At 44.7% G+C, this 15,805-nt stretch overlaps 1 protein-coding gene across 2 annotated transcripts in view; it reads left to right on the forward strand.

Annotated features, from left to right (window-relative positions):
- LOC149838110 (PHD finger protein ALFIN-LIKE 3-like) overlaps nt 1-1,789 on the forward strand; it is a 32,864-nt gene extending 31,075 nt beyond the window's left edge. For both annotated transcript variants that reach the window (XM_090006383.1, XM_090006382.1), the window contains exon 5: nt 1,164-1,789. In XM_090006383.1, the coding sequence (XP_089862509.1) occupies nt 1,164-1,569 (406 nt within the window). In that variant the 3' untranslated portion in view covers nt 1,570-1,789. The remainder of the gene's footprint in view (nt 1-1,163) is intronic.
- The last annotated feature ends 14,016 nt before the right edge of the window (nt 1,790-15,805 follow it).

The following is a 15,805-nucleotide window of genomic DNA, read 5'->3' on the forward strand; positions in this document are numbered from 1 at the left end:
TTCTCTCAACCATGATGACCTGAAATGGAAGGGTGTTGCAGGTTGATAGATGTGTCTTATTTGGAAGAAACTTGTAGCCATGCAACACATTTACCACAAATGTTTCCCTTTTACTGAATCTCAATGCTGGAATGCTAGTTGGGAGCAGACATTGTCATGGGATGCAAAGACCTTATATGATGGCTAGATTTGGATATGGATGTTTGGGATCCAAACTGGGGAAAATATGGAGATGATTCTTTTCAGCTGGTGGTATGTGTTGTTTGATAACAATGCACAGGTTCCATCAATCTCTCTTAGTAAGGAGAAAACTTTTATAGGAGCAATCTTTATAATATAAGTATTTCCATTTGTTTGCTGATTTGTCTGATGTTAGTATTCAATTTATTTCATGCACATTCTTGCTGAACTAAAACTTGATCCTAAATTAATTATTTGATACTGTGTCTTATGATATCCTGTTTTTACACTTTTGCTTTACAAATATTAGTTTATATAATTGCTGGCAACATCTGCTGCAACCATTGACTTGATTGGATAATGCTTTTGGATGTTAGTTGTTAGGAACGTGGATCTTGCATAACCTTGGTTTGGCATGTCTGATATGATACTTGAAAATTTCCCTTTCCAGCTAAAATGTGAGATTGATACATTCCTTTGATCACATTTATGATTTATGTTCCCCTTTTTTCTCTATTTCTCTCTCTCCTGTTTATCTTTGTTTAAACATCAGCTTACAAAATTCCTGATATATTGATTGATGCTGCTGATATGAATGATGCTATCAAGTTTCTGTTCCGAGTGTTGCAAGTCCAAATCTTCGTTCTGGGTTTGCAAGATGTGTTTTTGTATGTCCTGAACATGTTGAATAAACATGCAAATGCATTTTGTTGGGAATGATCATGGTTTTCATTTGGTTGCTTGATTCATGCATGAGTATCAGAAAATAATTTCTTTGTGAGTGCTCTTTTACTTATAAATCTAGTTAAAGTTATCACAAATGTTATTCTGTGAGTATGTGCAATGAGGACTTTGTTCAATAGAAGAATGGGAAAAGAACATTCTGGTGCAAGCACTTATTGTGCACTCCTTTTGTGGTTGATCGGAGATCATGGATTTATCTTCATATTCTATCTACTTTCTAAAATGATATGGGATTGCAGGAAGAGGCTCTTCAACATGATGAATGATCTCCCGACAATATTCGAGGTTGTGACAGGGGTTTCTAAGAAGCAAGCGAGAGAGAAGTCAACAGTCACCACCAATAGCAGCAGCAAGAGCAAGTCAAGTGTAAAAATGCAGCCACGACAGTCAGAATCTCAAACAAAATCAACAAAGGCACCTCCGACAAGGGATGATGAGGAGAGTGGCGATGAATTGGTAGATGAGCATGGTGATGCACTTTGTGGGGCATGTGGGGAGAACTATGCATCTGATGAGTTCTGGATCTGTTGTGATGTCTGCGAAAGATGGTTCCATGGGAAGTGTGTGAAGATAACTCCAGCAAGGGCTGAGCACATTAAGCAGTACAAGTGCCCAGCTTGCAGCAACAAGCGGGCTAGGGTCTAGAAAGCGGGGAAGGATAGAACACATTCAGAACCCCCTTTTTAAGACAGAGGTGTATGAACATCTGAGCAAGTTTCTGATATGGGATGTGTTCTAGACTTGTTTAGTTGCATTCTTCAGATATGTTTGTTTTTGTCAGGCCATGCAAAACTATGCTGTGTTTTCTGTGATTGGTTTTCTTACCCCTTATGTGTCATTTCTGGTGCCCAATTTTGGGGTTGAAGTTTAAGCTTTTTTTCTGCGGATGAGCCTGTTACCATTTCTACTTTGCTGACAAACTTATCTAAGAGATGTCACCCACAATTCCTCGACGTTTCACGTGTAGTCTGTTTTGAACCCCGGTAATGATCAAAGTTGAGTATGTCTTGTTAAATAGCTCCAGTCTCTCTCTCTCTCTCTCTCTCTCTCTCTTAACAACCATCACTCTGAGTTTATCCAGTCTGTCTAATAATAAAGGTCGGGCATCGTCGTGGTTACGAATGAACGAAACTGTGGCTTCTAGGCTCACTTGAGATGAAAACAGCCCGGCTCTTTGCACCAAACTGTTTTTGTGTCTCCATGCAGCGTGCTTGGATGAGGTGTATTGTTTTGCATGCGCCATTGACTTTGAACCTGGTTGCTCGGGTTCGAGTTAGGTTAGAATAGGTAGAGTAGTTCATCGATAGATCATCCCACAAAGATTCAACAAGTTCAGCACACACACACACACACAGAGAGAGAGAGAGAGAGAGAGAGAGAGAGAGAGAGAGAGAGAGAGAGAGAGAGATTCACTACCTGACCAGTTACAGGCCCGAGTAAATTAAGAGATGGGACTTCGTGTTTGGAGGAGAAATTTTCTTTTTTTTTCTTTTTGGTTAAGCCAAGGGAAAACCTTCATCACTGACCACACGTTGACAGCCCTCTAATTGGTAAAATCCTTGAGGTCCCCTGCCCATCAAGAAGTGCACCCTGCTTCAACCTTGCAGGAGGAACGTCCCCTACGGATTTCAAACTTGTAACTCCTATTAATTTGGTGATGTTCATGCTAACCACACCAAACGAACAGAGCCCTGGCGGTTGAGATCTTGTCATCCTTCATCATACTTTCCATGGGCAGGACGATCTAAACCTGGTTTAATTAGACTAGATCAGGTGATATAACAAACGACAGACGAATTGTTTCGGCATTGTCACTGTATATTCTGTAAGGTCCTATGCTAATGGAGGTTTGATCAGTGAAGGGGAGAGAGTGTGTCGTGAGACTGGGAATTCCTGTGAATGGCAGGGTAATTCTTTAGCTCTTTTAGTCTTGGATTTTCTTGCCTTTTTAACACAATTTCCTTTTGCATATTGCTATTTATAGAGCTGGATATTTGCATGCCAACGTTCACAAGGAAAACTCTCCCTCATTCATTTCTCAAATGTCTACCTTAATGGATTTTGGTAGGTTTTAACATGCTTGAGATTTAAAAAACGGATTCTAAAAACTGTCATTTTGTAATTAAGGTAGGCATTGGCACGTTAACGTGCTCTTCATGGGTACGTTACTAACATCTCCCACTTGCCAAGAAATGTACTTCTATTTTTGGCATCACCTTCATCAGGATATTCACGCTCCCAACGGTTATTTCATAATGACAATCGAAACAACTAGATTTTTGCTCCCACTATTTGAAAAGTACTTGTTATGATGGTTTTCATAATCTCAGCGACTTTTCCATTATAACATTACGAAGCTTTTAAAATTTTCCACCACTATTCGTGGTGCTTTTGTCATGTGGGTTTTCACGCTCCCAGCAGCTATTCCATGGTAACTCTCAACCTCGAACTTACCCGAGTCCCATGAAGTTGACATGCTTTTTGAATAAATCTTTAAATATTCCCTTTGTTAGCATATCCACAATCATATTGCATGAGGGAATATAATTCATAATGATTTCATTTCTACACCAAATGTAGTAGCCATATTGCATGAAATGTATTCAGATTCTTGTGTGTTGTGCAACACACTCCTATTTCTTACAAGACCAAGTTGACATTAGAATAACCAACTAATTTTAAAGAACTAGCTTGAAAGCACAATTTAAGATTTTTCATTCTCTTAATATATTGAAATATTCATTTTACCGCATCCCAACATGGAATACCAAGGCTACTATGATTCTTGCTATCAAGACCAAAAACAAAACTTATGTTTGTCCTAGTCCACAACATAACACATTAAGCTTCTAACAACTTGTGCATAGAGAACATTTAATGGCTTTTGCTCATCTTTTTGACAATCATTTTTACTTAAATTTAACCCTTTAACAACAAAGGTAGTTTTGGGTTTAGAATTTTTCATCCTATTTTTTTAAGGATGTACTCAAGATATCTATCTTGACATATAGTTAACAACCTTGAATTTTGATCTCTTTTAATTTTAATTCCCATGATATAAGAAGCTTTTCCCATGTCCATTTCAAATTGGGAGTTCAAGCATGAATTTGTTTAATTTATCATAGAGATGTCATTACTAGCAATGAATATGTCATCAACAAATAAAGATAAGATTGCAAAGTTACTTTCACCATTTCTAACATAAACAGGTCTAAAAGATTTGCTTCATAAGCCATTTTGATAATAGCATTGTGAAAAGTTAGGTACCACTGTCTAGGGGTTTGTTTTAGTCCATATAAAACTTTCTTTAATTTATATACTTTATTTTCTTGACCCTCAATGATGAAACCTTCAGGTTGTTCTATATATATTGTTTCTTTCAAATCACCATTTAAAAATATTGTTTTTACATTCATTTAGTGCAACTTTGAATCAAGAGATGCTACTATGACAAGAATAATCTTTATAGATATTACCTTAGCTACCAAATAATATGCATCAGCACAATCAATTTATTTTTTTTGTGAAAAGTATTTATCAACTAATATAACTAAATTTATCTATTGTTCCATCTGATTTTAACTTTTTCTTTAAAACTCATTTGCACTCAATGGCTTTATGATTTTTTGTTAGATTAGTTAATTCCCAAACATTATTCTTTTCTATAGACTTTATCTCATCTTGCATGGCATTGATCCATTTAGATGACTCAAATGAATTAAGTGTATTTGTGAAAGTGAGATTATCAACTAATTCATCTATATCAACAAAATAACACAATTCTTCAATAATTTACATATAATAATCATCTAAATAAATAGGTAAAATTTTTGACCTTTTATGAGTAGAAAAACAAGTTAAATCATCAATAACTATAGAAGGTGACCCAACTTCTACATAGAATTGTCATCTAATGGAATATGGTTCTTCATTTTGTTTATCTAGTAGGTCTTCTATAAGTTTAAATCATTCATCATGTATTTAGGCTAGGTTCAATACATTGATCCTCCAAAATTTTTATATATCTACTCTTTATCCATCATTTTTAGGATGATAAAATCTATAACCTTTAGATCTAATAGGATACAAAGGTGCACTTAATAGTCGTATAGTCAAGTTTGTCTCTTTGTTAGCTAGGTACCAACACATAAGCATGTAATCTCAATTTTCTAAGGTGGCTAACGTTTGGTTTTCTACATGTTCACAACTCATATGGTATTTTGTCTATAGCTTTTGTAGGAACTTTATTCAAAATGTACATTGCAATAGTTAAGACATCTCTCCAAACTTTCCTAAGTAGATTTGCATGAGCTAACATAGATCATTTTTAAAAGACTTCTATTTCTCCTTTCAACAACCTCATTTTGTTGTGACATATAGTACATAATTTTATGTTGAGTGATGCTATGCTCCTTACAAAAAGTGTTATATTTTATTGAATTATATTCACCTCCTCAATCAATCATAAGTATTTTAATTTTCTTAATTAAGTGTGCTTTAACTTATTTTTTATATTCCGTAAACTTTTCTAAAGCCTCAAATTTATATGTTATAAGATAAACATAACCAAATCTTGAAAAATCATTTATGAAGATTATACAATAAATTTTTTTATCATATGTTTTTATTGCAAATGATCCACATATGTGGAATGTACTACTCCTAAGAGTTCTAATGATCTAGTACCTTTATTGAATAGTTTTCTAGTCATTTTTCTAAAAAACAAGGTTCACATTTACCTAAGTCTAACTTATTTAATTAAGGTATTAGTCCAGATTTAACCATTCTTTTCATTTTGTTAATATTTATGTGTCCTAAACATGAATGTTACAAATAAGGATCAACATTCAAAACACAATCAATAAAGAAAAAGAACCCTTCTTCACATCATTTTTAATTACATTCAAGAAAAACATGCAGTGTTCAAAATCAAAATGGCCTTCTACCACAGCACGTTTATGTATACCTAGTCACTTTTCTGAAAGAAATCTGACTTAATAAGCTTTCTTGACTAATTCTGGCACATAAACAAGATTTCTCCTCAAAGAGGGCACATATAAAGCATTCATCAATAACACAATTCTGCCCTTAATCATTAAACGATATGACCCAATACCAAACACTCCACAATAAGTATTATTACCCATATTGACTTTGTGTAATGTCTGAAAAAACAAAAAACCGAGTCTGACACGTGTCGGACACACGCCAGACACGTGTCAAACACCTGTCCTGGTTAGTTGGCGATCCCAGATCCGGGCCGGACCCGGATCTGTGCCGGACCCGACTTCTCAAAAATTCGAGAAGCCGGTACGCCCCCCCCCCTTTTTAAAAGGGGGTAGGGTGCCTCGGGCGAGGGCATTTGCCCTCGCTCGACTCTCTCTCTTTCTCTCTCTCTCTCACCCTCCCGTTCTCGGCTCAGCTCCGGCGGCGCGCCAACCAGCGAGGGTCCGATCGGCACTCCGGCAGCCACCATGGTGGTGCCCCCCCCTCCTTCGTGCTCGTTCATCGCCGGCTTCTCCTTCTTCTCCGGCGTCTTGCCGCCGGACTGCTGCAGGTAAGCGCTCTCCTCTCCTTTCCTTGAGCTGCGGGCTCGTCGGTCGGCAGGGGGTTTAGTCCCCTGTCGCCGACGGTGCGTCGGCAGGGGGCTTCGCCCCCCCTGCTGTTGTGCATGGGTCGACAGGGGGTTTAGCCCCCTGTCGCCGGCCGTTCGTCGGTAGGGGGAGCTTCGCCCCCCTGCCCGTGCCTCTTTGTCGGCAGGGGGTCTTCCCCCCTGCCATCGTCGGTGTGTCAGGGGGGAGGTTTGGCCTCCTGACACCGACTTTGGGTCGGCAGGGGGGGCTTAGTCCCCTGTCGTCGGCCGTTCGTCGGCAGGGGGCTTCGCTCCCCCTGCTGAGGTCCGTTTGTCGGCAAGGGGCTTTCCCCCCTTCCACCGTCGGTGTATCAGGGGGAGGCTTGGCCCCCTGACACCGACATTGGGTCGGCAGGGGGTTTAGCCCCCTGTCGCTAGCTTTTTGTTCGGTAGGGGGCCGGCCCCCTGTCGTTTTCTGTTTGTCGGTAGGGGGCATGTCCCCTTGCCGTTTTCTGTTTGTCGGTAGGGGGCCTGCCCCCCTGCCGTTTGCTGTTTGTCGGTAGGGGGCCTGCCCCCCTGTCGTTATCTGTTTGGCCGCAAGGGGCCTGGCCCCTTGCCTTTGTTTTTGCTGGCAGGGGGCGGAGCCCCCTGTCGACTCTGTTGCCGGTAGAGGGATTCACCCCCCGCCCCCCTGTCGTTGCTCTGTCTGCTGACAGGGGGCTTGGCTCTCTGTCACCTTTGAGTTGCCGAAAGGGGGCTTGGCCTCCTATCACCATCGGTTGGTTGACGGGGGCTGGCCCCTGTCGTCGTTCTGTTTTCCGACAGGGGGCCGAGTCCCTGTCGCTGTTTTTGGTTTGCCGACAGGGGGGGAGCCCCCTGTCGTGGTTTGGCATGTCGGCAGGGGGATTCACCCCCCCCCCCCCCCCCCTCCCCTTGTGATCTTTCTGTTTTCTGATAGGGGGCGGGGGCCCCTGTCATCATTCTGTTTGCCGGCAGGGAGCAGGGGACCCCTGTTGTCTCTTTTGTTTGTCAGCAGGGCTCAGCCCTTACTGCCGCTTGACGTTCGGGATTGTTTCGCTTTTGACTTGTGCTGACCTCTTTAGCGTGTGCAGGTTGCACGACGGAGCGCCCGCGTGTCTCGTGGCCTGAGACCCTTCAAACTTACGCCCGCAGGCGTGCAGTAACCCGCGAATACCCAAGGTAGGGGAAAGTTGCGTGAAAGGATTTTTAATGAACTAAACTGAACTAAAGGAAAGATAATTAAACAATCTGCCTATATACGTATATATATGTGTCATTTTAACTCAAGGACGCAGTTTTACGATCCTTGTCCTATATACTTTCCAGCATTTTATTTTCTGATGCCGCCGCGCTATATGTGCCTAGGCTTTCCTTTCTGTCTTTTTAACTCAAGGACAAGGTTTCGCGATCCTTGTCCTGTTTACTTTCCAGTACTTTACTTTTTGTTGTCGCCGCGCTATATGTGCCTAGGCTTTCTTTTCTGTCTTTTAACTCAAGGACGCGGTTTCACGATCCTTGTCCTATTTACTTTTCAGTACCTTACTTTCTGTACAGCACTTTACTTTCTGTTGCCCCGCGCTTTATGCGCCCTGGCTATTATGTCCTTGCACTTTATTGCCTCACCTGTTTATGCTGACCTATTTTTATGCTTGTGTCATATAGACTTAAATTATGCTATTGTTCTACCTCGCAGGTACCCTTAGAAATTGTTGTCAGTACTTGAGTTCTTTTGAGTTTTTGGTGACATGTGGCTATAGATTCAGCCGCGTCTCTTGGCAGTACTATGTGATGCTATGATGTGTAGCACAAAGTAAATGAGTTTCATGCTTTGTTTTTGGATATCTCAATAAATGATAAGCATGCGCCTTCACAGGCAAGATGATCGAGTGGGTCGAATAGACCAGGGCATATTAGAGCCAGGCGATGATGATGAATAACCCTTCATCGTGCTTGTTCGGACTGGTTCATCAAGAGAGAGGATGGATGGTACAAACCCTCCGGTGGACAGGTCATTCATGGCCATTTCGGGCAAAGATCCGGCTTCCCCAGTCATCGGAGGTAGGGGAAATGGCGTCACCATAAGTATCCTAGGTGGTGGTCGCCCGGCACTTCTGCAGAAGTTGGATGCATCCGTGGGCCCTTTCTAGCCTTTGGGGACTTGCTCTCTCGGCCACAGGTCGTTCCCTTAGGAGCGGACTCAGCGAGTCCTTCGGGGTATGATAAAATACATGGCATAATGAACCCCCCGAAAGGATCTAGGCTGTTTCTACGTTTATACATTGTGCGTACCCACAATGTCCAGATAATAATCAGATCACAGTATGGCATGCTCACAATTACTTATTCTCGTACTGCTTGCTTTTACCTACTATCCGTCTGATGTTTACGATAGTTGGAAGGTATGCATGATAAGCTTGGTTATGATTGCTTACGGTTACATTGATATCATTGTACCACTAGTTTGCTTGAATTTATGTTATATCGATCAGTCTTGCTGGTTACTTGTGGATGGTATCTGTTTCTGCTTGCTTCTGTTCAAGCATGTTTTAGATTAGTTCATTTTATTCCTTTTGCGTACCTACCAGTTTTCAGGACTGACCTCATTCTTTATGGGTGTAGGTGACAGGTAGCTCCTCTTATAGGTGGTGGTGCAGATGCTACGTGGTCGAAGCTTTGCCTCTCTCGTCGACACGCTGGCTTTTGGCTTTCTTTTTGTACCTTTCTGTTGTTTTGGGGGTGGACACCCTTCTGCCTTGTATAAATGAAACTCTTTCTTTTATGAATATACTTTTTATTCTCTGCTCACTATTTTGGCTTAGAAAATGAACTTGTATTTGCAATGAGTCTTTTTGCTAACGTACCCAGAAGAATTGACTCGTGTTTTTAAAAACCCTTGGGTATCTTCGAAAATCCTTGCTGCAAACTCTGATTTTTCTTAAATGTATTTCTACGCAAATCTTTTTCTCGAGTCAGACTTTGGGGCGTTACAACTTTTGGTATCAGAGCCAGGATGAGAACGGTTGAGCCTTGACCATTGAGCTTCCCACCGCACTGTAAGTAGATGTTTAATTTTCTTGATTTGATAAAATTAATGCATTGCTTTTACTTTGAACAGTACTTGTGTGTAATGGATCCGTCAGCTGGTCCGAGTGGCCACCACGGCAGGGGTGGGCGCAGAATGCGCGCTCGTTCGGTTAGAGGTAGGGGCCTCCATGTTGAGAGAGGAGGACATATGGTTTCCTGCGAAGAGTGTTGGGCTAATCGCCCACCCCCACCGGTCTTCACAGATGAGACAGGTAGCCCACTGCCTCCAGAATTTCAGGTACCTTTGGCAGCAACCTGGTCTTCGGTATATGTTTGGATGGGAGGACATCTACCCTCGCAAGTCCTGGCAGGTCGGCAAGCTACGCCGGAATTTTCGGATGGTAGTGGTCCTGCTTTGGTACCACTTGAGTGCGTCTTTTGTGGCGATTCCGGACACACCTTAGAGTTTTGTCTCCTTAAAGAAGAGCAGGATAGCGCAATCGTAGTTCAGGATTCTGCTGAAGCTGTCATCCCTGACCTTAACGTGCCAGATTTACCTTTAGCGGTCCTCGAACCTTCGCCCCCAGTAATCTCTGAGGGCCCTGCTCTCCCAATTCCCGGGGTTGATTTTCCAATCGAAATTTCAGATTCGTCTACTAGTGGTTCGGCTTCTTTGGATTATACACCTTCGACTCCAATGTGTGATGTGGAAGTTCCCTCGGATGAGCCGCTCCCTTTTGTCCCTCGACGCAGGTTTAGGCGTACGGGGAATAAGAGAGAATACCTTCGCCAGTTTGAGCGTCCCTAGAAGGGAGTATTTGTAAATCTTTGTTCAATTTTTGTAAGAGAGAGGCTGTGAACTCTCATGCGGATGAAGTTTTTCCTTTTGGCTTGTATACCAGCATCGCTGGGATTTTTGTATATGCGGTGACTTGAAGATCTATAAAATATCTTTTGTTTCTTAATTGTCTTGGTGTATTCTGACGTATTTTATGTGTGTTTTTAAGGATGGCTCGTCGACCAAATGAGGATTTGTCGGAGGACGGGATCGAACGCAGGGGATTCATTATGGTTTCTCTAAATGCGTTAGCCGAAGCAATTCGAAATCAAGGGACTACGCAGAGAAGTCAGGCTTCGAAGCAGGGGGTCTCTTTCGAGAAATTCTTAAAGTTGGATCCCCCTGTTTTTTCTAGTGGAGCGGACCCGGATGAGGCAGAATATTGGGTCAGTGAGATTGAGCGAGTCTTTGACGTCCTCACAGTTCCTGAGGAGAAAAAGACTTTATTTGGGTCTTTTCGTTTAAAGGATGAGGCTCGTATTTGGTGGGATACCACCCGTAGGATTCGTTTCTCAAGCATCGGTACTGTGCCTTGGGAGACCTTCAGAAAGACAATTCTCGACAATTATTTTCCCCCTCATGTAAGGGAGAAAAAGAAGATTGAGTTTTTGGAGCTGTGTCAGGGCAGCTCGACTTTGAATGAATATGCGGCCAAGTTTCAACAGCTGGAGAGGCATTGTCCCAACCTCTTCGAGGATGAGCGTGAACGGGCACGGAAGTTTATTAGAGGCCTGAAGGAAGGACTCAAGCACAAAGTTCTTACTACCATGCCTGCAACCTTAGCAGTGGCTGTCGAGACAACTGCTTTCCTCAATGACGAATGGGAATGTTCCAAGAGCATTCAGACCCAGAAGCCACCTTCGACTGGTGGCGATCGAAGACGGGCGCAGCCACGCGGTCAGGCCAAGCAACCATTGTTGCCCGTCAAAATTGAAGGAGGTAAGCAGCCAGTTCTGCCTGTAAATGTAGAAGGAGAGAAACTGTCAAGTCTCCCGGCAAAAAGGCAGCGAAACCAGTACCGTCCGCCGCAGCGACCTCCTAGTGGAGCTTGCGGTAAGTGTGGGAGATTTCATGCGGGCCAGCCTTGTCCCCGCGAGACAGGCGGCTATTTATATTGTGGCAAGATGGGCCATTTCATCCGCAATTGTCGCAAGAAGGCGGCAGACGAATTCAGGCAGACCACTGGTGCGTCCCAGCCTCCCCTGCAGCTGCAGACCCCATCGTCGACCCAGCCAGAGCAGCCGCAGACCAGCGGCGTGAAGAAAGCTCCTGCGCGAGTCTATGCAGCTATGATCGAGCAGTTGACTAAAGGAGATCTCGTGCAAGGTACGATTTTAGTTCAGATCGTGCGGCTTTTGTTCTTTTCGATTGTGGTGCCACTCACACGTTTATTTCTGCAAGTTTTGCTGCACAATTGGAATTGCTTGTGTCTCGATTAGACTCTGCTTTAGATGTTTATAATCCGATTGGGAAGAATACAGTTTGCGTCACCTACTTGCCAGATTTAGATGTGGTTGTGGCTGAGCGACATTTGCCAGCCTGTGCCATTTTGCTCGAGATGTCGGCATGGATTGGTTGCACAAATACCATGCCAAGGTTTTATGCCGTGAGGGTAGAATTGTTCTATATCCTCCAGGCTCTTCGAAGGTGGAATTTCGGATTCCACGGTCGGTACGGAAGACCAAGATGATTTCAACATTTCAAGCGCAGAGCTTCTTACGAAAGGGATGTTTCACTTTTCTCGTGAATCTTATTCAATCAGTTGAGACACTTATCCCCCTTGGCGAGTTGGATATAGTACGTGATTACCCCGACGTTTTTCCCCAAGAGTTACCTGGTCTTCCTCCTCCCGAGAAGTAGACTTTTGTATTGATTTGTTGCCCGGCACCGCACCCATCTCAAAGGCTCCGTATCATATGGCGTCTGCAGAGCTTGAAGAGCTAAAAAAGCAGCTTCAGGAGCTTATGATTTAGGGGTTTATTCACCCTAGTGTGTCACCCTGGGGGGGCTCCTGTTCTGTTTGTGAAAAAGAAGGACGGATCTTTGAGGTTGTGCATTGATTATCGAATGCTCAACCAGGTCACGATCAAGAATAAATATCCGTTACCGCGTATTGAGGATTTGTTCGATCAACTGCAGAAAGCTAGGGTCTTCTCCAAGATTGATCTTAGATCCGGATATCATCAGCTTCGGATTAAGGAAGGCGATGTTTCGAAAATAGCTTTTCGTACTCGGTACGGGCATTTTGAACTCACTAATGCCCCAGCAACTTTTATGGACCTTATGAACCGAGTGTTCAGGCCTTTCTTAGACACCTTCGTGATCGTATTTATCGACGACATCCTGGTCTACTCAGAAAGTTGGGAGCAGCACCGGGAGCATTTGAGCATTGTCTTGGAGACCTTGCGAAGGGAGCACTTGTTTGCTAAGTTCTCCAAATGCGAATTTTGGCTCGAGGAAGTGATGTTTCTTGGGCACGTCATCTCGAAGGATGGTGTGTCCGTGGATCTTGCGAAGGTTGAGGCCGTGTTGAACTGGCAGCAACTAAGAAATGTGTGTGACATTCGAAGCTTTCTGGGATTAGCTGGATACTACCGCCAGTTTATCCAGGATTTCTCCAAGATTGCTCAACCTATGACCAAGCTGCTGAAGAAAGAGACTAAGTTTGTATGGGACGATAGTTGCGAGGCAAGCTTTCAGTCTCTGAAGGAGCGCCTTACTTCTGCCCCTATCCTGGCCTTGCCTTCTGGCCAGGAAGGGTTCGTGATTTATACCGATGCCTCAGGCATGGGCCTGGGCGGGGTTCTTATGCAGAATAGTCGAGTGATAGCATATGCCTCTCGTTAGCTCAAACCGCACGAAAAGAATTATCCTACGCATGATCTTGAGTTAGCCGCGGTAGTCTTTGCATTAAAGGTATGGCGACATTACTTATATGGTGTGCAGTTTAAGGCTTTCACTGACCACCAGAGTCTCAAATACCTCTTTTCTCAAAATGATCTAAATATGCGTCAGCGGAGATGGCTCGAGTTTCTTAAGGATTACGATTTTTTGCTTTCCTACCATCCAGAAAAGGCGAATGTTGTAGCAGACGCCCTTAGCCGCAAATCCTCTGGAGTTTTGGTCAGCACGTTGGCTGCTGAATGGAGGATGATCAAGGATTTTGTCTCGTGGAAACCTTTCTTTTCCTCAACGGGCTCATTGCATTTATCAAACCTCATAGTCTTTCCGGAGTTATCTGCCCGAATTATTGCAGGGCAGAAGATGGATCCACGCTATGAGGGGTTTAAGTCGAGTGCGGCTCAGGACGGTTCTTCGTTCCGTCTGAAGGAAGACGGTAGTGATTGGTTTAAAGATCGCCTGTGGGTCCCTAGTGACCCTGCCCTGAAGAATGAAATTTTGGCCGAAGCGCATGGATCGAAGTATACCATCCACCCCGGAGGCACAAAGATGTTTAAAGATCTACAGAGGAGTTTTTGGTGGAGCGGCATGAAGCGTGAAGTAGCAGAGTTCGTGTCTAGATGTTTGACTTGCCAGCAGGTTAAGATCGAACACCAGCGATCGGGTGGAGTCATCCAGCTAATGGAGATCCCGCTATGGAAGTGGGAGGATATCGCTATGGACTTTGTTGTTGGGTTACCTCAAACAAAGAAAAAGCACAATGCTATTTGGGTAATAGTTGATCGACTTACAAAATCCGCGCACTTCTTGCCTTTCCGTCTCGGCCAGTCGCTCGACAGCCTTGCAGATATGTATATTCGGGAGATCGTTCGTCTGCACGGAGTGCCAATTTCTATTATATCCGACCGTGATCCGAGGTTCACTTCGAGATTCTGGGGGCAGCTCCAGCAAGTCTTGGGAACTAAACTAAAGTTTAGCACAACTTTCCACCCTCAGACTGATGGGCAGTCAGAACGCACTATTCAGACCCTGGAAGATATGTTACGTGCTTGTATGATCGATTGGCATGGAGAGTGGGATTCTCACGTATGCTTGGCCGAATTTTCCTACAACAATAGCTTCCACGCAAGTATCGGCATGGCCCCATACGAAGCTTTATATGGGAGACCGTGTCGAGCACCAGTTTATTGGAATGAGGTAGGTGAGCGAAGGCTTGAGTCACCCATCGTACTCCAGCACTATACCCAACAAGTGCAATGTATTCGGAAGCGTCTTCGTACTGCTTAGAGCCGGCAAAAGAGTTACGCCGATCGCCGTCATCGAGAGCTTTCATTCGCAGTTGGAGATATGGTGTTTGTAAAGATATCTCCGACAAAGGGTGTTTCTGTTTCGGAAAGAAAGGGAAATTGAGTCCCAGATATATTGGACCTTTCGAGGTTTTAGAACGGATAGGTGGGACGGCCTATCGGGTGGCGTTACCTCCGCAATATGCTCAAATTCACAACATTTTTCATGTGTCTATGTTGCGAAAGTACGTCCACGATCCATCCCATGTTATTTGCTTTGGCGACGTGGATGTTCGAAATGACCTGACCTTCGAAGAAAAACCAGTGGAGATTGTTGATCGTTGCGAGCGAGTAACGAGATCCAGGACGATACCTTTTGTTAAGGTTCGATGGCGACACCATGGCTTCGATGAGTGTACTTGGGAGCCAGAGGCTGATGTAAGAGATAAATACCCTGAATTGTATGCTTGAGCCTTTTCGCAATGAAATTTCGCGGACGAAATTCTTTTAAGGAGGGAAGGATGTAATGTCTGGAAAAAAAAAAACCGACTCCGACACGTGTCGGACACACGCCAGACACGTGTCCTGGTTAGTTGGCGATCCCAGATCCGGGCCGGACCCGGATCTATGCCGGACCCGGACCTGGCTTCTCGAAAATTCGAGAAACCGGTACGCCCCCCCCCCTTTTAAAAGGGGGTAGGGTGCCTCGGGTGAGGGCATTTGCCCTCGCTTGACTCTCTCTCTTTCTCTCTCTCTCACTCTCCCGTTCTCGGCTCTGCTCCGGCGGCGCGCCGACCGGCGAGGGTCCGATCGGCCCTCCGGCAGCCACCTTGGTGGTGCCCCCCCCTCCATCGTGCTCGTTCATCGCCGGCTTCTCCTTCTTCTTCGGCGTCTTGCCGCCGGACTGCTGCAAGTAAGCGCTCTCCTCTCCTTTCCCTGAGCTGCGGGCTTGTCGGTCGGCAGGGGGTTTAGTCCCCTGTCGCCGACGGTGCGTCGGCAGGGGGCTTCGCCCCCCCTGCTGTTGTGCATGGGTCGGCAGGGGGTTTAGCCCCCTGTCGCCGGCCATTCGTCGGTAGGTGGAGCTTCGCCACCCTGCCCGTGCCTCTTTGTCGGCAGGGGGTCTTCCCCCCTGCCATCGTCGGTGTGTCAGGGGGGAGGTTTGGCCCCCTGACACCGACTTTGGGTCGGCAGGGGGGGGGGGGGGGGGGTTAGCCCCCTGTCGCCGGCCGTTCGTCGGCA

The sequence above is a fragment of the Nuphar pumila genome, chromosome 5, assembly GCF_984573655.1.
Source record: "Nuphar pumila chromosome 5, dmNupPumi1.hap1.1, whole genome shotgun sequence".
NCBI classification, from domain to species: Eukaryota; Viridiplantae; Streptophyta; class Magnoliopsida; order Nymphaeales; family Nymphaeaceae; genus Nuphar; species Nuphar pumila.